We start from the raw sequence: 23,969 nt of genomic DNA, 5'->3' as shown, positions 1-23,969 counted from the left end.
TTATTATGATTTTGGCATTGTTTTTCTTTAAATTTCTTGTGAAAATTTGCAATTGCTCACATGTTTATGAGCATTAATATGTGAAAATGGTCTGTAGATTTGTTGGAGTCATTAGAGTTGAAATTAAGCTATAATTTCTTGATTCCGGAAGAGAGGACAGCAGCAAAATTGAAGATTTTTTTTATCAAAGACCTAAGAGAGCTCCTAGACCTGAACCGAGTAGCGGTCCGACCTAGTTCAGAGAAGCCCCACGCGCACGCTAGCTGTTGACAAAAAATTCTAATCCATTCCGCACTCCGACCCGTTCCGCGTTCCGACCCAGTTCGCCACCCGTGCGCTGCCTGCTCGCGACCCACGCGTTCCGTCGACTTGACTTGCCCCGCGCCTCCGTTGACTAGCCGGTTCAGACGGTCTGGACCAGTCTATTTGACCTGGTTGAGTTGGTTTCACCGGTTCAACTTGGTTTTTGGAGTTTCTGGGCCGATTTGGGAGTTTTTGGGGGTGGTTCGAGCATTTTTTGGCCGGTTCAAGATGGTTCAAAGTGTTTGAAGCCAGTTCCGGGAAGCTGGTTGCTGATTTCTGTAATAAATTAGTTATTTGTTTGTTTTTAATGCCAAAATCGGTCCACTTTAGTGTTGTTTACCTATTATGCATGTGATGTATAATGTTGTTTGATTATGTGTGCATATAGTATGCCATATAGTTTTAAAACCCTACCATACTAAAAGTATGTGACATGCATTTGTTATATCTTATAAGTGTTACAAAATATATACTATGCATGCTTAGTTTTAATATAAGTGTTATATTAAAGCATGTTTGATTGAAGGAAGCATGTTATAGATGAATGATCTAGGGTTATAATTGTTATAATTTATTTTATAATTGTTATAAAATAACCTAGACTTCTAAAATCTATAACAAAGATAAGATGTATGCTCATTTAGGGTTAACCATCGAGCAATCACTTTTTTCATAGAAAATAGGTCGATATCTTGTAAAACCGAAGTTACAAGAAAACTCACCCGACAAGATCTTGGCAAAAAGTCGAATAAGATGACTAAGGTTGAAGGTTTTTAAGTTGATGGTTCACGGAACACTTACTACCTGGAGATCGAGTCGGCGTCTGAGTTAGGTTAAACCCGTTTTATGAGCATGTGTGAACGGTGTGAGGTAATAAAATTTGTTTATCACCTAGACATCGTAGGTTAAAAATTCAGTATAAAAGTTATACTCGAATGAATCACCTAGACTTAGGATATGCTTAGTTAGCCGAAATGTACCGCTAAGTATTTTATACCCTAACCGTCTAGAACACTTTAGCTAGAGAGAAGTAATGTACTTTTAGCTCTAGCATCCCTGAGAGTTCAAACCGTGAGATTCATGCTTGGCTTTGGGCCGCCCTGGGAGTGGATTCCATTCAAAGAGTGTTTGCATGAGTCAATACCAAGGTGAATAGGGGAAGTTGTTCATAGTAAGTAGGAGAAGGAAGTGTGTCAACACATCCTACGGTCTCTTCCATTAGGTCACACCGTGAGATTCCTATAATGCGCCTGCATGTTTGTCCTGGAGCGACCTTACCAATCGGAGGGTTGTATTATAGGATTCGGAACTCCGTGAACTCTAGAAATTGATAGGGTCTCTCAAATACTTTTCATTCTTGTCTTTCCAACTTCGGTAGCATAATGATTCTGATATTTAAGGTCTGAAAATGGAGGGTCACACTTACGATAATTACCAAGTGTTAGTAAATTCTTGACCAAAGTAGCGATAACTGAGTTGCTATAGGAATAAGAGTTATTCTGGTGATAGTATCTAGTCAAGATAGTCTTGGTTCAATGGAAGAATAATCGATCACCCCTCGGTGGAGGTTATTCCAAACCATTGAAATATTGTTGCAAAATATAATAATGAAGGGTACATTATTAGTTTTTTTTTTTGCTAAACTTGATTGGATTTAAAAGATTAATGTTTTTTTACTAAAAAGGATATATTTTTCTTTTCAGCATGACTAGCTCTTTAGTTCAATTATTAGCTTTTGAAAAACTTAACAGCGACAACTACTCAACATGGAAAACAAATCTGAATTCAACACTAATAATAGATGACTTGAGATTTGTCTTAATTGAGGAATGTCCTCAGGCCCCTGCCTCGAAAGAAGCACAAGGTAAATATGATTTACTAGTTGCTGAAACATGTTTAGTGGAGTATGATACCTCAACCTGGATATTGGATTCAGAAGCCACTAATCATATTTTCTTCTCTTTTCAAGAAACTAGTTTCTGGAAAAAGCTTGAAGAATGAAAGATCACCCTCAAGGTTGGAATAGGAGAGGTTGTCTCGGTCGAAGCAGTGGAAGACTTGAAGTTGTTTTTCAATGATAGATATATCATACTTAAAGATGTTTTGTATGCTCCTAAAATGAGACGGAATTTAATATCTATCACATGTATATTGGAACAAATGTATAAAATATCTTTTGAAGTTAATGAAGTGTTCATTTTCAGAAAAGGTATTCAAATTTGTTATACTATACTTGAAAACAACTTATATAAGTTAAGACCAACTAAAGCAAAATTTGTCTTAAATACTGAGATGTTTAGAACAGCCGAAACTCAAAATAGAAGACAAAAAGTTTCTTCTAATGCCTATCTATGGCACCTAAGACTTGGCCACATAAATCTCAAAAGGATTGAGAGATTGGTTAAGAATGGACTCCTAAATCAGTTAGAAGAAAATTCTTTACCTCCATGTGAGTCTTGTCTTGAGGGAACAATGACTAAGAGATCTTTTACTAGAAAAGGTCTTAGAGCCACAATACCCTTAGAGCTCGTACATTCGGACCTCTGTGGACCGATGAATGTTAAAGCTCGAGGTGGGTATGAATATTTCATCAGTTTTATTGATGATTATTCAAGGTATGGTCATATTTACATAATGCATCACAAGTCTGATTCTTTTGAAAAGTTCAAAGAATATAAAGCTGAGGTTGAGAACCAGTTAGGTAAACTAATTAAGACACTGCGATCCAGATCGAGGTGAGGAGTACATGGACTTAAGATTCCAGAACTATATGATATAACACGAAATCAAGTCACAACTCTCTGCACCTAATATGCCTCAGCAGAACGGTGTATCTGAAAGAAGAAACAGAATCTTGTTGGACATGGTTCGCTCAATGATGAGCTTTGCTAAGTTACTTGATTCCTTTTGGGGACATGCATAAGAGACTACTGTCTATATTTTGAATAACGTTCCCTCTAAAAGTGTTTCAAAAACACCTTATGAGCTATGGAAAGGGAGTAGAGGCAGTTTACATCACTTTAGGATTTGGGGATGCCCGACACACGTGTTGGTGCAAAATCCTAAAAAATTAGAACATCGTTCAAAACTATGCCTATTTGTAGGTTATCCAAAAGAAACAAAAGATGGTCTATTTTACGATCCTCAAGAGAATAAGGTATTTGTATCGACAAATGCCACATTCTTAGAGGAAGACTATATAAGAAGTCATCAACCTCGCAGTAGACTAAAGTAGTAGATAAAACTAGTATATCCGATCAGTCACATACTTCTCAAGAGTTGAGAATGCCTCGACATAGTGAGAGGGTTGTTCATCCACCTGACCGTTACTTAGGTTTAACAGAAACACAAGTCGTCATATCTGATGACAACATAGAGGATCCATCGACCTATAAACAGGCGATGAAAGATGTGGATCGTGATCAGTGGGTCAAAGCCATGGACCTCGAAATGGAGTCTATGTACTTCAATTCTGTCAGGAAACTTGTAGATCAACCAAATGATGTAAAACCATTTGGTTGTAAGTGGATCTACAAGAGAAAACGAGACCAAGCCGGTAAAGTACAGACTTTTAAGGCTTGACTTGTGGCAAAGGGTTATACCTAGAGAGAAGGAGTGGACTATGAAGAAACTTTCTCTCCCGTTGCCATGCTTAAGTCAATTAGAATACTCTTATCCATTGCCACCTTTTATGACTATGAAATTTGGCAGATGGATGTCAAGACAGCCTTTCTAAACGGCGATCTTGAGGAGAGTATCTATATGGCTCAACTAGAGGGGTTTATTGCACAGGATCAAGAACAAAAGGTTTGTAAGCTTCAAAAATCCATTTATGGGTTGAAACAAGCTTCTAGATCTTGGAATATAAAATTTGATATTGCGATCAAATCTTATGGCTTTAAACAGAATGTTGACGAGCCTTGTGTTTACATGAAGATCGTCAATTCTACTATAGCGTTTTTAGTTTTATATATTGACGATATTCTACTCATTGAGAATGAAGTAGATTACCTAACTGACATCAAGAAATGGCTAGCAACGCAGTCCAAATGAAAGATTTAGGAAATGCGCAGTATGTTCTAGGGATTCAAATTATTTAAAACCGCAAAAATAGAACACTAACCATGTCTCAAGCAACTTATATAGACAAAATATTGTCTAGGTATAAGATGTAGAATTCCAAAAGAGGTCTGTTACCTTACAGATATGGAATTCATTTGTCAAAGGATCAATGTTCTAAGACACCTCAAGAGGTTGAGGATATGAGACGCATTCCCTATGCTTCCGCAGTAGGGGCCTTATGTATGCAATGTTATGTACTAGACCTGACCTATGCTACGCAGTAGGGATAGTCAGTAGATATCAGTCCAATCCTGGATATGATCATTGGACTACCGTTAAGAATATCCTCAAGTATCTTAGGAGAACGAGGAACTACATGCTCGTGTATGGTACTAAGGATTTGATCCTTACTGGATACATTGACTCTGATTTTCAAACCAATAAAGATGCAAGAAAATCTACATCGGGATCAGTGTTCATTCTGAATGGAGGAGCAATAGTGTGGAGAAGTGTGAAGCAAAACTGTATTGTGGACTCCACAATAGAAGCTGAATACGTAGCTGCTTGTGAAGCAGCAAAGGAAGCAGTATGGTTGAGGAAATTCTTGACAGATTTGGAAGTCGTTCCAAATATGCATCTGCCTATCACCCTATATTGTGATAATAGTGGTGCAGTTGCAAATTCAAGAGAACCAAGAAGCCACAAGCGCGGCAAGCATATTAAGCGCAAATACCATCTGATCTGGGAGATTATACATCATGGAGATGTTGTAGTAACCCAGATATCTTCTGAGCAAAACATTGCTTATCCTTTTATAAAGGCCCTCACAGCTAAAATGTTTGAAGGTCACCTATGGAGTCTAGGTCTACGAAGTTTGTAAACTAGGACAAGTGGGAGAACTTTTGGGTATATGCCCTAGTTTATTGTATTCATATGTTTATTGTACTCGTATGTTTCTCACTTAAATTCAACATTGTGATACTCCACTAGGAGTTTTAGTCCAAGTGGGAGTTTGTTAGATTTTGTGTCCTAAAACTTGTAGTTTGTAAATTAATAAACATATTTTGTTTTGTTTTTCGATAAAGTTGTTATTGAAATTGTAATTTTGAATCCAATAAACTAAGGTCCTGAGGCTATTTAATGTAGTTTGAACTTTATGTAGTGACATAAATGTGGATCAAGTCCAAATATATAGCCAAAATGGTCTATAGTATATTAATAAGATTGGGCGCCTTATTCTGGGGACACTATGGATGTAGTCCACTTTGTAGTTAGTATAAACGATGTGATCCTGAATCGTTTATATAGAGATATGTGAGTGGGGACATCCTATGCAATGAGTTTGCATAAAACTGAACCATGAAATAGTCACTTTTTACGTTCTAAATGTCGTTTTATGTATAAAACTGACTATTTCGTTAATTGATGACCTAGGTAACTTAATCTTAATCTTGAGCTAACTATGAACTCCTGTTCACTCGGAATTATCCTTAGATCTGCATAGGTAAGGGAAGTTCATTATCACTGGCCTAATAAGTCTCCCATTTTAGGGATAAGATTAGGTGGATAGCTAGAAACATAGGGTGCAAGATGGAATTCACTCCTACCCGTTATAGGGATAGTAGATAAGCTGTTCCCTTTAGTATTGAATCTAGGTCTTGAACAAGGGGCCCCACCCTCTCCTTGGCCTGAGAGGGACTCGGTTTATAGGTTGGACCTTAAACCAATTGTTCATTAGAGGATCAGTGGAACTTAAAAAACAAGATGTAGTCTTGGGGATAAAACGATTTGTATGACCCAGCCGAGATTAAGAATAACTTGTGAAGGATTAGTTTACTAATCTTTGTTATATCAAATGGACACAAATATATCTATAGTGAGGGGAGTGCAACTACAGAACTATAGTGGAATGACCCGTTAGTTAACGAATGTTGATTAGCTCCGTCTAAAGAATTTAGCTAGCTAATCTCGGATCATTGGAGCTCATGATCTATAGGTCCATTAGGTTCCCCTACTAGCTCATATGGAATAAACTTAGAACAGTATGATAGAATAATTCAAATTGTTCGAATTAGGTAAAGAGAGAGAAACTGACAAGTATATGTGATATATTGGTCGAGATTTTCAGTTTAAAAATAAAGTTTTAATATTTAAATGTTATTTAAATATCAAGAATATGAATACGTTCATATTCGGAAGCTCGAAAATAATGGAAATGGTCAAAAATGTAAAAAGTCAAAGAGTTGACTTTTGACTTTGAAAAGCCAAAAAGTTGGCTTTTGACTTTGAAAAGTCAAAGAGTTGACTTTCGACCTTATATTCAAATGTGATTTGAATTTCGAGAAAATGAATGTGGATTCATGCTCGGGAGGTCAAAATTAGTCAACACGAAAAAAAATCATAAAAAGTCAAAATGTTGATTTTTTGGTCAAAGTTTGACTTTGACAAAATGACTATTTTGCCCTTTGACTAAAGTTAGTGGAAAAATCCAAACTTTTGTTGGATAATTTCACTAACAAAATAGTGGGCTAGGTGTTGGCTTATAGTGGAGACATTAAGCTCACTTAGATAGTGGATTCTAGGTGTTGGGTTTTTATGAATTTGGTTCATGCAATTGTTGCATGATTTTTTTCGATAAATTGGGCTTTGAATTTGAATTAAAGACTTTTGGCCATTTTGCCAAAATTGTTTTCTAAATTTGGGCTGGAAAAATCACTACTTTGTGAAAAAAAAAAAAAAACCCAAACCTAACCCAAGATTCCATTTTCTTTTCCATCTCTTTCTCTCTCGGGTTCTTCATCCACCGGGTCCCACAATCCGGTTCTGAGTCTAGAGGATAGTAGGTTAACTCTAGTGGTGGTCCGGAAGAGTTCGGATCGAGATTCAACGAGGAAAAGGTTGTACCCTATTCTTTTAATTTACTGTTTTTTCCTACTTGTTGTATGCTAATTTCCTTTAAATTAAAAACAATTAGAGTGTAATTAGATCCTTATTCCGCTGTGTATGTCTCGTGTTCCATCACTTGATGTGATAGTTAATTTAGAAATAAGAATAAGATTGTTGTTACTATTCATTTCGTCTCAAAAGACATTGATGAAATCATTTACGTAATCAATTTTGTACATTAGTTGCTACACCAATTTACGTAAATGATGTTGTAGATATATGCCCTTTTCAATTTTTATCTTATTTTAATTATTTAATGCTACTTTGGAACCATTTCTAAATTAAGAGGAGAAATGAAAATTTTCAAAATAAGATATAATTAAAACCTACCTAAAAAAATGAAACCTACCTCAAAGTTGGATGATATTTCGTATGATTTAACCTATAATATTAACCATTAATGAATATTGTACCAAAATGATCAAAATTGAACTTGCTACAAACAATGCTGTTAAACCTTAGAATTTCTAAATAAGATATAATTAAGTAAAAAAACTTCTCTCTTCTCCACTCTACCCTAAGGAGATGAATCTATATACGAATTAGCTAAGAAGTAGGAATCTGGAGACTCATTTAACACAAATTCTAAATCTGGACCAAAGTACTATTTATCTTAAAAATAGTCGTACATATTGAATGAATATAAAATGAATTAGTGAAACTTAAAAAAAAAAAAAAATGATTATTCCCAAGAGTAAGGCATGCAAATTACATGTCCTTTGATATTGCTCTCGTTTCCTGTTTCTTATACATGTAATTATATTCTTTCTCCTCCTTTTCATGCTTATTTATTATGGATCCGATGGATAGATGGTCTTATTTGAGGGACCTAAATGAAAAATGATCCAAAATTAAAAAATAAAGGAGAAAGGGCCTTCTACTTACGTCATCGCTACGTGAAATTACTAACCTGATGCTAGATGCGCGCAAGGGCCTGTCACTCGAAGTCATTCTCTCTTTCGATTCTCGCTCTCGCTCCCTATCGCACACCCCTATGCTCACTCTCACTCTCCATCGCACTCTTGCTCATTGATTCTCACTTTTGCTCCCCATCGTGCTCCCTGATTCTCGCTCTCGCTTGTTGATTCTCACTCTTGCTCCCCAATCCTCGATCTCGCTTGTTGATTCTCGCTCTCGCTCTCTATCGTGCTCCCCGATTCGCACTCTTGCTCCTCATCGTAACAAAAGAAGAAGACTAACAAAGACAAAGACAAAGACAAAGACGAATGCACGCATAAGTGAAGATGGAGACAAATGCAGACAAAGACAAACCAACCAAAATCGAAAGAAGAAAGAAGAATGAAGAAAAAAAACACAGAAAAAGGAAGAAGAAAAAACACAAAAAGATGGAAAAAGGAAGAAGAAATGCAAAAAGAATCAAAAAGGAAGAAGAAAAGAAGAAATGCAAAAAGAATAAAAAAGGAAGAAGAAAAGAAGGAAGAAGAATAAGAAAGGAGGAAGAATGGTTACAATAATAATTATATGGGATGACGATATCAGTTGAAGTCCAAATTTTATACTTTTGATTTTGGGATTACTTTTCATTTGGACCATATAAAGGAACCCTCTATACGATTATCTCGGTTTATTCTCTCCTATCTCTCTTTCCATTATAGATTTTTAATTATTTTTTTCTTTTAAAACTCCATAATCCTTTTCATTTTTATTTTTTTTATATCTCACTCATTTCTCTTCTCTCACCTCTCATTTTTCATTTCTTTATCATAACTCTATTGTTTTTCATCAATTTTGGTTGGATTTTAGTTTCATTTATTAAATAAATTAATTGATAAAATATTCATGTTTGCCACTAATTTTCAAAGGGAAAAAAATTATTCTCTTTTTCATTTCTTTTTTCATTTAGATTTTATTTTTTAAATGATTGGCTAAGGAGAAATGTGCATTTGTAAAGGAAAAAGAAATAAAAATAAATTTTATTATTGAATTAAATAAATGTGAGTTTGCTCAAAAATATATATATATATATATATCATTTAGTATCAATTGGTTGGAGTGAGAGATAACATTGCAAATCAAATTTGAAAAAAAAAAACAAGAGAATAACTAAGAACATTTATGAAACAAGAAACACCAAGAATTATCAAACATATTTATGTTCTAGACCTTAAAAAAGGGGGAAACAATAAAAAGAAACAAAAAACAGAAAAACGGAAAATGAAAGTTATCAAACAGCTGCTACAAATTCATCTATGTTTCTTGCCCAAGGCAATTAACAGATGCATCCTCGTTACCCTTCTAAAAAAATTGGGATAAAGTTGCATCCTGATGTTTTAATAATATTCAACAATTCTCAATAACCTCAGCATCAGAAGGAAGAAAATAACTTGGAAATACATTATAAAACATACAATAACATTACAAATATCAATTTACCTTGCTAGATTTGGCAAGCCATTGTCTATCTTCTTCTTTTCTTTAGCAGTGATGCTGAACGCAAGAACAATCGATCGACCTCGTCAAATTCGGCTGAATTTACATCTTTCTCCAATATTTTCGCTTGCTTAGAGTCCATGGATATCTGTCTAAGTTGATCATGAAGGTCTTCAGTTTCGCCTTCAGTTTCTGCTGCAAACTTTTCAAACTCTTTCAAATATAGAGGCTGTTCCATCTTCTCATCAGCTTCTGAATCGGAATCTGTCTCAAACATATCCAACAAATCCTCTGAGTCTGAACTCATTCCTGTATCCGGAGGAGAAGAATCATCAGACCAGTGTTTGCTAACTCTTACGGCTTCCTTCGACTTGTCCAAATTCTCCAAGTTGAGGCTTGAAATGGCATTGGATTTATCTGTGTCATTGACGGTTTCTTGCACATGTTCAATAGAATCACCATTGCTCTTGGAGTTCAGTTTAGCCTGAGATTGTAACAACCTAAGCTCTTGTTCAAGTTTGGGAATGTACTTTCTCACTGCTCGAAGGCCGTCCCTATATTTAGATTTATCCAAAGCCTGCACATCCGAAAGGAAACAAAAAAGAAGATAACGAGATGAAACAAATATAAAGATTAAACAATTTATTTGCAGAGTGAGCATGATAACACGTGATTGTTCGATCTCTTTGAAAAATTTGGTGTCGAACCACTTGACGCTTTTCCAACCCTCCTTTTTAAAGGTACAAATAGCAGATAGAGATACACGTACAAACCTTCTTCCGAGAGAGAGACACCCTCGGCGACATTATCTCTGTGGGTGGCTGTGAGTAGTTCTTCCCCCTATACATAATTATGGTATTCTCTTCGTGAATGTCCAGCACCATCCCTCCGGTCAATCTTGCTAGCTCGGCAGCAATCTCTTTGACCTCTTCCGGTGAAAACGTCTTTACCACCACCTTCACAGTTTGATGCTTCTTCCAGTGAAGATGCATATTCAGAATCACACCTTGATATATACCACGTCTTCCAACCGGCACGTAATTCTTTCCCTTGATACCCATCTTCAGAAAGTAGAAGTGTTCCTCTGGTGTCAATATCTCTGGATCATGGGTTGTATCTGATGAATCGGCAGGCTCAATTTTTTCCAGAGCTTCAACAAGCCTTTTCTCTTTTCTACGTGCCTATTATAGTGAACCCAAAAATTAGTCAAAAAAGAAAGGTTTGGAAAACTTTCTTCTTTCAAATTATCATGTAAATGAAGTACTACAAGAGCAAGGCAATGGAAGTTTTGACTTTGAGGAAACTGGAATGCAGTTGAGAGGGACATTAAAATATACCACGTTTTTGACCTCATGTAATATTTAATATCATCACAAACAAAAAAAGTTGTAGGATAGTCTATTACCATTTCTCACATTCTAGAATAACTTAGAAATAACGCTATTTCATGCTTTCCAATAAGATAAACCTGAACATAAATCAACTAGTTAACACATATATCTTCAACCAAGTGATTAAAGATTTGACTATTCACCCCACATGTTATTGAACTCAAAATAATTCACGTTAGATAAGCTTTTCTTCAAAAAATAGTAATTATTCATGCATTCAGTATAATTGACCTCTATAATTTCATCTTCTCCTCCCAAGCAAAGAGGATTTCCCAGCAACCCAGTAATTTTTCTTAGAATATCCAAAGCATCATCATATTCAGCAATGAGAGAGTTCCAAAACGAGTGTCACTTCCCCTGCTTTCGAGTTCATGCAATCCCCATGCGATCCGTGATATAAATAGGCAAATGAGAGAGTTCCAAAACGAGTGTCACTTCCCCTGCTTTCGAGTTCATGCAATCCAATCGTTTAATGACCACATTGAAAACTTAGCACAAAGATCAACAATCGAAGCTTAAATCATATCCCCGACACAATTAAATCCACGAACTACCACCTAGAATCTTTCATCGAGTTAGCATTCACAAGAATTAGCTGAATCAAATCTTATTGAAATTGCATTATAGTTTCACTTAAACATTTTAACAAACACCTTACAGACGTAAAGCCAAGTACTAAACAAGAGATGGACTAAATAAAATACCTTATTCATTTTGAAGAGAATTTTCTCTTCCGACGTCATTCTCTCATACTCTTTCTTCTTCTTCCACCTGAAAAACTTAAGCCACCTTACTACAGCTCTTTTACCCTTCAGCTTTTTCCTCGTCTTCTTCTTCTCCTCCTCATTTCTACTTCCATCTGTAGAAGCAATAGCAGATTTCCTCTCACTTTTCTCTAAAGGCTCGGACGATTTATCCGTATGAACCCAACGATACTCCACAACAGAAGTAAACCCATTGATGCCATTACAGGATGGATTCCATTTCTCGAGGAACATGACATTCTTTCGCACAGAACCCATATTTCGGAAGAATGAAAGAGGAGCTTTGGGATCGAAACCACGGTTTCTAAATGGTGACTTCTGTGATCCATGGTTGAAAGCTCTTGTGTTCTTCAGAATGCAGCAATTTTCTGAACTACACAACAAAAACTCAAAGATTTTGTTGAGACGATGGGAAAGAGGAGCGATTGATGTTCGATATTTGAAAATGTTATTAAACCCTAAAGGCACAATCATGCTACGGAATCGAGGAAGAGAATTAGAATCAGAAAGGGAAAACTCTATTGGAGAAATTTCGATACCGCGGAGCTAACTCGACGGCCATGCTGAATAAGAAACTGCCCTCTGCAAATTTAACATTCTGAGAGCCTTGTAAAAATATTCAAAACCCCTTAAAAGGCCGGTTCGTGATTGGCATAAACCACTTCTGAACTATGAGATTAATTAAAATAATACGTATCAGCTTTCAATTTACTCAATTACATTCTTATGCTTTTTAAATGGTTATAATCTACCCATTTTTTAAATTTACCATTATTTATAGAATTACACATGTGATTCACACATGATGAAGAGGAGCATATTTGTAACAAAACTTGAAGCTTGGTGAGGAAATTCAATCTCTCTCTCTCTTCCTTCGTGATATGCAAGACTTGTTGCCGTCGTTGCTCAAATGCTCGACCATCGTCGTTACCACCTCCTTTAGATCGTTGCCTCCACTACAGCCGTGTTGTAGCCTGCCAGAAGACGTCCACCAACGAGAGGTTTTTGTTATTCTCTCTCTAATCGCTTCTATCCTCTCTCTCTAACCATCAATTGGGGATTCTCCTATTTCAAACTTTACACAATCCAATCGAGAGTCTTGTTCCACAAATATTTTCCACTTCAAATTAAAATATATCTTCCAATTTGAGAGAAATTAAGAGATAGGGAGCCTAGTCCACAATAATATCCCATTTCCAAACATCAAAGGAAACAAGTAAAGAGGAACTAAGAAAGAAAGAGCTTGTTGGAACAACATTATCCAATTTCAAGGGTCTTGGTTACAGAGAGAAGGGAGCCCAGAAGCGGTTAGAGAGATAATAACAAAAACCTCTCATCGGTGGACGTCGTCTGACAGACTGTGGCACGGTTGTAGTGGAGGTGATGTTCAGAGGGAGGCAACAGTGAAGGTGGTCGGGCATTTGAGCGGCGACTGTAGGTCAGAGCACCAAAAATGCGATGTATATGCGAAACAACCGATAAAACTTATTTCTAAGTTTCTACTCTTGCTTACGTGATCTAATCCGACTATTTCAAGCCTAGATTCTATCCCATTTCCGTGCTTGGTCACACAGCGAAAATGGCTTGACATTATTTGCGTTTGGTGCTCTGTCTTTGCTTACGTGATATATGCAAGACCTACAACGAAAATGGCCTGACATTATTTAAGCGGCGACCCCAGAAGTTTCACAATACCCTGCTCGATCGACGGGTTATACATTGGTTAAGCGTTTTGCGATCTCGGGGCTTGGTCACACAGCAAAAATGGGAACAGCGTTAGTCGAACCTCCTCGGCAGAGATGTTTGGGAACACAAACGTATTGCAGATTTCAATAAAACTTTAGAGGTGAGCGTGCGAATCCTCGCCACACCTACAGCCAAACTGTCCGATAGTTTGAATCATCTGCAGCATCACTGGCTTCATCTCGAACCTCGATCCGTCCAAGGTTGGCCTCATGATTCCTGGTGAGAAATCATAAAGGTTGGGCGACGCATAGTCCCGGATGGACTTATTGCGGTCGTTCGCCATGACATTATTTGCGTTTGGTGCTCTATCTTTCGGTTGCTCTGCCATGTTGGGATCTTTCTTTTGTTGTTGTTGGCGGCTGTTTCTTCTTCTTCTTCGAAAAGTTCTCTCAATCTCTGGGTCGTAATTGAGCTCAGGAGTTTGTCCTTCGCTCATACGTCGCCCGCTTCTTCCTTTACCAAAGGAGAGATAGTGCACAGAGATGGAAAGCTGCAAAGAAAATCAAAAAGTTACCGTTAGACCCAATATGTACTTCCGTAGTCCACGACAACGGCGCTAAAAACTTGATGCATTGTGAATATGATGAAATAATGGGTGTATATTGCGATGGTGATGTAGGCGTCATGCATGCAAGTTTTCTTAGCAAGATCCAAGTATAAATCCTACTAGGTTTCCTGGTAAGCCTAGGGTCGAACACAGGGACTATGGAGACAGTATGCGACGGTAGTTTCAGATTACTTTGCGTTGATAAATAAAACAATGAGTTGATTGGTATGTTTGTTTAAGGTATAGATTCTATGCGGTGGAATTGAGAAAAGAGTTAATAATAGCGAAAGTTATAATGAGTATACGGGGGAACAGGTTGAGAAGGGATTTAGCTAGCGCTTCTTGAGATTACGTTCAAGCTATGCGACCATGCTACACACACACAACAACAATTCATCTTCCAATGTAAATGCCATAGCTCCTATTTCTAGGATGCATGCGATGTATGCGATGATGTCGATAGGACTTATTCCTAAGTCTCTATTCTTGTCTATGCGATGATGAATTATGCACACATATACAAGGTGACCGCATACCATCATATCCTCTCTTTAGGGTGCATGCGATGCGTTAATAGCAAAAAAAACTTATTCCTAAGTTTCTATCTCTTGATTATGCGGTTCTAACCTGACTCTCCTGAGTCTAGATTCTAATCTGACTTTCCCAAGCCTAGATTCTATCCTTAGACCACCCTCCCAAGCATCTATGAAGGACGAATGACGCATACATAATACAAGATGATCGCATAAAGTGAAGATCTTAGGTTATGCTAGGTAAGTGCTTCTCAAACCATTCGACAGTTTAGTTACTCATGCGTAATGTAAAGAGAGTAAACAGATGTAGAGATGCAAATTCCATTTTATAAATAAGATCATAATACAGAATGACAATGGAAAATAAGGATAGAGAGTCTGGCAGCAATGTCTTGCTTCCCAAGGCTTTTACATTGAGATTTTCTCTACTCTACCCAAAAGAATGTTCTTGCTTTCGCAAGAGTCGGTCCTTTCTCCATCCTCAACGCTTCCTGGCACTCTTCCGAGCTAACCAGGACGATCTTTCGACGTCTTCTCTCTTCACTCATCTCCGCCTTCTAAGTATATAAAATTACAGACTACGGCTATCTATGTATATGGCGAAGAAGAACTCCAAAATTCTGAATAGTTGACCCCTTTAACGAAGGTGGCCTTCGGTATTTATAGAGCTTCAAGGTGAAGCGCTTTTCTCTCAAATGATTACACTGATGGGATGTCATTAATTCTTTGTCTGATGTGCTGATTATTTGTCACTGAAAATTTGAGTGTACTTGCTATAGTATGTGTTAACGGCTTGTCAACTTAATTCAGATTCAACCGTCATCAGTTTTCTGTCCCATCGTGATTTATTAAGCTTCCACCTTGATGCATTGTCTCTATGCGGCCACCTTCTTTAGCAGATCTTCACGAACGCATATGATCGCATAGCCTTGCGGTCGAAATCTTTTAATGCGTTCGGATGCTGAATTCCTTGGATTGCAATTCTGCCTTGCGCCAACGCATTTTTCTGCACAAAATACATAAATTAGCTGCTTAAAGGCAATGGACACATGCGATCACAATGTTCTCAACTTAATGCTTTTGGACACGATTTTACATATTTTTACCGTCACAATCCTACATTGTTTTATGTCTTTGCATTGTAATAACGTGTATTTTTGCCCGTTATCATACCTCCAAATTTAAAATAATTCTTGTCCTCAAGCATAAATTGAAGATTCTCTCTAGAAAGTCAGCTGCCTTTTTCTTTCCTAGATTTCTTGAGGTGTCTTATTCAAATCCTATGTACCAAAATCTCCTTAACTTCTATCCAAGTCTCTTCTTAAAATATTTCTAAAATTTAGGGACCGCAAGTTTAACCTTAAAAAAGACTTTACTTGTTTCCAGGGCATCGCATGATTTATTTCATAAAAAAGACTTTTTCAACTGGGGTGTTTTCAAATGATTTTTTATCCTTGCATAGTTTAGATATTCTTTCCATGACCTTGCACTGATCCAAGTGCCTAGCCTTCATTTTGGCTTGGCCCCACGTGTGTCATGCGAGCATCCAACTACGAGTAAGGTGCTCTTTCTCAGTCTAAACTCATGCCCATTTGGCAGCGAAGTTGCGATCATTTTATTTATGCGTTGATCACGATTCCTACCTTCGTTTTGGCTTGCCCCCACGTGTGTCATGCGGACATCCAACTACGAGTAGGATCCGATTGCAACGTTATGATTTTTTTTTAAAGATATGGAAGGAGTAAGAAAGGATATATAAATGATAACGGATATAAAAGAAAGGTAGAGTGAGTTCATGAATCAAAGATAAGAAAAAAATACTCCAAAAGAATTGTGCCTCTGATGAGTTTCTGTCGCATAACAACGCAGGGACCGCTCAAATTTTCTTCATTCAGGATTTCTCAGGTCTACGGAGGTATTTTCCTGATGAAAGTCACCTCCGCGATATATCTTAACTCTTTGCCCATTGACCTTGAATTCGCGGGTCCCTTCTTCATTAGTCAATTCGACCGCACCATGCGGGAATACTTCTTTGATTATAAAGGGTCCGAACCATTGTGACTTTAATTTACCGGGAAATATTTGTATCCGCGAATTGAATAATAAGACCTTTTGTCCGACTTGGAGATTCTTCTCGCATAGTTGTTTGTCATGCCAACGTTTTGCGCGCTCCTTGTGAATTTTGGCATTCTCATATGCTTGCGTTCTCCATTCATCAAGCTCGACCAACTGAAGTTTCCTTGCTTCTCCTACGGTCTTCAAGTGACAATTGAGCTTTTTCACTGCCCACATTACTTTATGCTCCAACTCAAGCAGTAAGTGACATGCCTTTCCAAACACCAGCGCATACGGGGACAGGCTTATAGATGTCTTATAGGCAGTCTTGTATGCCCACAAGGCATCGTCCAGCTTCATTGCCCAATCTTTTCGTGAAGATTTTACCACCTTCTCTAATATCAGCTTGAGTTCCCTGTTGGACACTTCAGCTTCACCATTTTTTTGTGGATGGTATGCGGTGACTACCTTATGGAGGATATTATATTTGAGTAGCAATTTGTTAATGATATGATTAACAAAGTGAGAGCCTTCATCACTTATTATGGCACGTGGGATGCCAAAACGAGTGAAAATATTTTTCTTCAAGAACTTGGAGACTACCGCCGCATCGCTTGCGACGCACGATACCGCCTCTACCCATTTGGAAACGTAGTCGACGACCAATAGGATGTATTTTATGTCACATCTCGCCCCCAGACCACTTTTTTAGCCTGGGAGAGGGATGCGACTGCAGCAGTTATCAACCCTTGAGCTGACACTTACTGCCTAATGATTTTTGCGGAATAACTCTGATACCATACTATAACTTATACACAGTGGAATGATTAAGTCAAAGAGATAAACTATAACGGATTAAGTAGGCCCATCTTTTATTACGATAATGATATAATGTTTATACAACTTAAGGACTTAACAACAAAGTTTACAACGACAACTGTAGAAACTCTTCGGAAGTGTAATTGGGGCACGTGGCAGACCATGACCTTAGCAGCATCCTGGAACTCCTCATCTTCCGCTACCTACCGGGGGGGGGGGGGGGCTTAAGAACACATTTTGAAGAGTGTGAGCTACTAAGCCTAGTGAGTGGTTCTTTTAAGATGAAATTCACTTTGAAAATCATCATTTTTGGGAAATCAATCACATGCTAACACTCGCATTATAACTCATGCACAGTCAAAGATATAATCATGCAACCAGTAATCTTTATCCCAAAAGCTACACGTAGCATGCATATCATATCATCAATCCAAACAATCATCTATGGAAACCTTCCTATGACCCCAATTTCTGCCAATGTGCACATCTACCATTTTATTTAACCCGCTAGTCATGCTTAGGTACTTGACCATATTTCCCTCCGGTCGTCACCGACTATTATTTCCCGCCGACCGAAGCCGACCATATTTTTCCCGCCAAGCACCTTTTGTTAAGCATGCTAACTATATCCCGGGCATAATCTCAGTTTCCACAGTCACACACAAACAATATCATGGCAATCATCCTATCACCAAAAGCATGTATTTTGTGTCTACAGATGCATATATTCCAATATCAAAGTATAAAGCTAAGTGAATACTCATAATATGCATTTACTATCAACACTGTATAAACACACAATATTCTTTATTTATCAAAGCAACATAACACTCACGATATATCGGAACTATAATGCTATAATACTCACACTATGTGCTAATGATCAAAGCTATAACACTCACACTATGTGTTAATGATCAAAGCTATAACACTCACACTATGTGTTAATGATCAAAGCTATAACACTCACCTTAATTGCTTAGGAGCCTTTCTAATAGTTCCCTTTTATACCTCGAGCTCCCTTTTTACCCCTAGAATCCAGATCCAACTTACAGCTTAGATTACTCATAGTTCTACACCTTATTTTGAGATACTTCCTTCTAAACAACTATTCTAAAATGTCTCAAAAAGCTTACCATAAAATCTTAGCTCATAAATTTTCATGGTTTAGCCGGAATCATACAAACATCAAGACTGGCCCAGCTTACCCGATAGCTCGACCCCTCTGTATTTTTCTCATTCTCCAGCCAACTTCCTTAGAGCTTCTTCTCCAGAAGCCTCACCATGAAAACTAGACTCTCTTATCTTTCAGATGGCTTTGGAATTACATCAAACGCTTGAGTAGATTGGGAGATCTCCTCGTCTCAAGTTGATGCATTCTCCTCCACCCTCACTATCCAATGCACTCTACTCTCCCCCTCTTTTTACGAATTTTATGATTTGTGATTTGAAAATGAAATCCCAAAGGCTCTATTTATAGGCGTCCAAACCTCCTATGGTGTTGACACCACCTACTTGGCTGCATGGCCAAATGTTTAATCCTCCCTTTATCAACGTAGGCTGACTTCACCTTGGTTCAATGTGTTCTTCCCAAACGCATCCAACACAATTTCTTAGGGTTTAAGAATTTCTCTTAATCGGACACCTAAATTTTAATCGACATTTGCCCTTACGTCTTCAAGCTTTGTTTGTATTCAATTTAGGGTTTTCAATGCATAATCTATAAGATCGTGGCCAAATTCAACGCATAAATGCCTAGCCGTTCGATGCACAGGCGGTTTCCTTCGATCTCGTGGGCGTGATGTTCGAATGAGGCGTTCAGGCTGCTCTCGCTCTCTCCCACTTTCTCGCTGGTCTCGGTCTCTCCACTCTCACTCTCTCCCACTTTCTCGCTCATAATCTCGCTCTCTCCACTCTTGCTCTCTCTAACTTTCTCGCTCAAACTCTCGCTTTCTCCACTCTTGCTCTCTCCAACTTCCTCGCTCAAACTCTCGCTCGTCTCCAATCTCGCTCTCTCTCCCATTCTTTCGCTCAAATCAATCTCGCTCTCTCCCATTCTTTCGCTCAAATCAATCTCGTTCTCTCCCATTCTCTCGCTGCCTCCACTCTCGCTGGTGTCGCTCTCTCCACTCTTATTCTTTCCAATCTTGTTAGCTACTGTGAATATGGTTTATCTTTGTGCAACTTCCACACGAATTTTCCCAAATAATTTTCTATATGTTCCTCAGTTCTTCAATCCTTTCTTCACTATTCAGGATTTAAGTCTTCAAGGCTTTCTCTTCTTTTTATCCTTTTAGTGTCCTCTCTACTCGTATTCTAGAATCAAATATGTTTATCGTAACTATAATACCTAACCATTATGGTTTACATTCACTCTTACTAATTGTTGATCCACAGAAGGTGACAATTATTACAGTTATTATGACAATTGTAAAATTATTAGATTATTTACATAACATAGGATTTAACTTTCTCCTAATTAACCCCTTAATCACTTACTTAAGTAAGAAAATGGAGATCCGGGTTTCACAATTACTTCCCCCTTAAGAAATTTTGTCCTCGAAATTTACTCGAACTAACTCTGGTTTAAGTTTCATAACAACAACTGTTGTAACCTCCTATACTCTCGTCTATTACCACGCTTCCACTATGTTACTCTAATATCAACTTTCTCAGTTTGTCCAACAATACCTCACCTAGCCATCTCTAAGCTAGATGTTGAACCAAATTATTTACAACATAAAAATTTCTATCTCAATTACTAAATAAGAATAACTTAATTTCATACTTACCTTCCTCGGTAGGTCTTCAGGTAGCATTGTGAGTTCCAGCTCCGGTTGCCTGCCAGGTCATGCCACATCTACCATTCTTCTTAGTCCCACTTTGACTAATTTTTAGGTTTCTCTTTTCACACTTCCCTCTGGTTTGACTAAACTGAACCCTCATGTTTTATTTAAGACCATATACTTTGATACCAAACTAGTATTAACTCACCTTTAACTTTCCCAGAAACTTATACTCTAGTACTAAACTTAGCTCAAACCTTCCCCAGGTTTACGTATACCTATGTTCTGATACCACTCTGGTATCAGCTAACTCTTTAACCTTTCCTAAAACATATATTGGATACTAAACTGGTATAAACTAATTCCTCAATTGTCCCAAAAATTATGTTCTGATACCAAGTTGGTATCAACTTAAACTTTATACTCAACCTCCTCCCAGGTTTTACGTATACCTATGCTTTAATACCACTCTGTCACACCCCGCCCCCAGACCACCTTCTCAGCCTGGGAGAGAGATGTGACTGCAGCAGTTATCAACCCTTGAGCTAACACTTACTGCCTAATGATTCTTGCGGAATAACTCTGATACCATACTATAACTTATACACAGGGAATGATTAAGTCAAAGAGATAAACTATAACGGATTAAGTAGGCCCATCTTTTATTACGATAGTGATATAACGTTTATACAACTTAAGGACTTAACAACAAAGTTTACAACGACAAATGTAGAAACTCTCCAGAAGTGTAATTGGGGCACGTGGCAGACCTTGACCTTAGCAGCACCCTGAAACTCCTCAATTCCGCTACCTGAGAGGGGGGATTAAGAAAACATTTTGAAGAGTGTGAGCTACTAAGCCTAGTGAGTAGTTCCTTTAAGATGAAATTCACTTTGAAAATCATCATTTTTGGGAAATCAATCACATGCCAACACTCGCATTATAACTCATGCACAGTCAAAGATATAATCATGCAACCAGTAATCTTTATCCCAAAAGCTACACGTAGCATGCATATCATATCATCAATCAATATAATCATCTATGGAAACCTTCCTATGACCCCAATTCCCGCCAATGTGCACATCGGCCATTTTATTTATCCCGCTAGTCATGCTTAGGTACTTGACCATATTTCCCGCCAGTCGTCACTGACTATTATTTCTCGCCGACCGAAGCTGACCATATTTTTCCCGCCAAGCACCTTTTGTTAAGCATGCTAACTATATCCCGAGCATAATCTCAGTTTCCACAATCACACACAAACAATATCATGGCAATTATCCTATCACCAAAAACATGTATTTTGTATCTACAGATGCATATATTCCAATATCAGAGTATAAAGCTAAGTGAATACTCATAATATGCATTTACTATCAACACTGTATAAACACACAATATTCTTTATTTATCAAAGCAACATAAGACTCACAATATATCGGAACTATAACGCTATAACACTCACACTATGTGTTAATGATCAAAGCTATAACACTCACCTTAATTTCTTAGGAGCCTTTCTAATAGTTCCCTTTTCTACCTCGGGCTCCCTTTTTACCCCTAGAATCCAGATCCAACTTACAGCTTAGATTACTCATAGTTCTAAACCTTATTTTGAGATACTTTCTTCTACAAAACTATTCTAAAATTTCTCAAGAAGCTTACCATAAAATCTTAGCTCATAACTCTTCATAATTTAGCTGGAATCATCCAAAAATCAAGACTGGCCCAGCTTACCCAATAGCTCGACCCCTCTGTATTTTTCTCATTCTCCAGCCAAATTCCTTAGATCTTCTTCTTCAGCAGCCTCACCATGAAAACTAGACTCTCTTATCTTTTAGGAATTACATCAAACGCTCGAGTAGATTGGGAGATCTCCTCGTCTCAAGTTGATGCATTCTCGTCTACTCTCACTGTCCAATGCACTATACTCTCCCCCTCTTTTTATGAATTTTATGATTTGTGATTTGAAAATAAAATCCCAAAGGCTCTATTTATAGGCGTCCAAACCTCCTATGGTGTTGACACCACCTACTTGGCTGCATGGCCAAATGTTTAATCCTCCCTTTATCAATGTAGGCTGACTTCATCTTGGTTCAATGTGTTCTTCCCAAACGCATCCAACACAATTTCTTAGGGTTTAAGAATTTCTCTTAATCAGACACCTAAATTTTAATTGACGTTTGCCCTTACGTCTTCAAGCTTTGTTTGTATTCAATTTAGGGTTTTCAATGCATAATCTATAAGATAGTGGCCAAATTCAACGCATAAATGCCTGGTCGTTCGATGCACAGGTGGTTTCCTTCGATCGCGTGGGCGTGACGTTCGAATGAGGCATTCAAGCTGCTCTCGCTCTCTCCCACTTTCTCGCTGGTCTCTCTCCACTCTCACTCTCTCCCACTTTTTCGCTCACAATCTTGCTCTCTCCACTCTTGCTCTCTCTAACTTTCTCGCTCAAACTCTCGCTTTTTCCACTCTCGCTCTCTCCAACTTCCTCGCTCAAACTCTCGCTCGTCTCCAATCTCGCTCTCTCTCCCATTCTCTCGCTCAAATCAATCTCGCTCTCTCCCATTCTCTCGCTGCCTCCACTTTCGCTGGTGTCACTCTCTCCATTCTCATTCTTTCCAATCTTGTTAGCTACTATGAATATGGTTTATCTTCATGCAACTTCCACACGAATTTTCCCAAATAATTTTCTATATTTTCCTCAGTTCTTCAATCCTTTCTTCACTATTCAGGATTTAAGTCTTCAAGGTTTTCTCTTCTTTTCATCTTTTTAGGGTCCTCTCTACTCGTACTCTAGGATCAAATATGGTAATCGTAACTATAATACCTAACCATTATAGTTTACATTCACTCTTACTAATTGTTGATCCACATAAAGTGACAATTATTATAGTTATTATGACAATTGTAAAATTATTAGATTATTTACATAACATAGGATTTAACTTTCTCCCAATTAATCCCTTAATCACTTACTTAAGTAGGAAAATGGAGATCTGGGTTTCACATTTTGTGACCATTGCCCCAGACATCGAATAGTTCCAATTCTAAGATGTCACACCCCACCCCAGACCACCTTGTTAGCCTAGAGAATGGCGTGACTGTAGCAGTTACCAGCCCTTGTTCTGACACTTACTGCCTAATAACTCTTGCGGAATAACTCTGATACTAATTATAATTCATATGCAATGGGACGTCTTTAGGCCCACAATTTATTAACTTAGAAACATAGTATGTTTAGACTCATTACAACACTAGATTTATCAGTCCCAAGACCCAAGACCCTAGTCCCTATATGAACAATAGTAACATGTGTACAATATTAACAGTAACCACCTAGAAAATGGTTACAAGTCTTTTGGTCCTTTAGTGGCAGCGCAGATGCAGAGCTATCTTCAGAGGATTTGATTACTACCTGTGGGGGTGGGGGTAGGGGTAGGGGGGGGGGGGAGGGGGGGAGAGGGAAACAAAACATTTGAAAACGGGGTGAGCTTACGCCTAGTGAGTGACCCAGAAAACATAGTTGATTCTCATGCAAAATCTCAATAAAGAGTTTAACTAAAACATAAGCTTCTACAGTACGTGTACTATAGCATAAACATTTTCCAAGCATAAAA

The 23,969-nt window shown here is 37.8% G+C and overlaps 1 protein-coding gene across 2 annotated transcripts; it reads right to left on the bottom strand.

Moving 5' to 3' along the window:
* Window positions 1-7,903: 7,903 nt before the first annotated feature.
* On the bottom strand, window positions 7,904-12,561 carry LOH1 (RNA-binding CRS1 / YhbY (CRM) domain protein). Of its 2 annotated transcripts, XM_039028226.2 has the most exons (4): window positions 11,798-12,511; window positions 10,476-10,883; window positions 9,706-10,279; window positions 7,904-8,506 (listed from the first exon to the last, which is right to left on the bottom strand). In XM_039028226.2, the coding sequence occupies exons 1-3, from the start codon at window positions 12,329-12,331 to the stop codon at window positions 9,731-9,733; spliced, it is 1,491 nt and encodes a 496-aa protein (XP_038884154.2). In that variant the 5' UTR covers window positions 12,332-12,511; the 3' UTR covers window positions 7,904-8,506; window positions 9,706-9,730. The 2 variants fall into 2 exon arrangements, with proteins under 2 accessions (XP_038884154.2, XP_038884153.2); XM_039028225.2 differs by lacking the exon at window positions 7,904-8,506 and having other exon boundaries at window positions 9,494-10,279; window positions 11,798-12,561.
* Window positions 12,562-23,969: the final 11,408 nt, after the last annotated feature.

This window comes from Benincasa hispida, chromosome 4 (genome assembly GCF_027475165.1).
Source record: "Benincasa hispida cultivar pf3 chromosome 4, pf3_genome.v1.1, whole genome shotgun sequence".
Taxonomy (NCBI): Eukaryota; Viridiplantae; Streptophyta; class Magnoliopsida; order Cucurbitales; family Cucurbitaceae; genus Benincasa; species Benincasa hispida.
The sequence above is the reverse complement of the archived record's forward strand: the minus strand, read 5'-3'. Positions and strand labels throughout refer to the sequence as shown.

Bases quoted from the DNA above. Each gene is read 5' to 3' on its own strand.
- LOH1 (XM_039028225.2), bottom strand. From the start codon at position 12,331: ATGATTGTGCCTTTAGGGTTTAATAACATTTTCAAATATCGAACATCA. The intron at 10,884-11,797 runs GTATTTTATTTA...TCACTATAATAG, and splicing joins TTCTCTTCAAAATGAATAAG to GCACGTAGAAAAGAGAAAAG. The intron at 10,280-10,475 runs GTTTGTACGTGT...TCGGATGTGCAG, and splicing joins TGTCTCTCTCTCGGAAGAAG to GCTTTGGATAAATCTAAATA.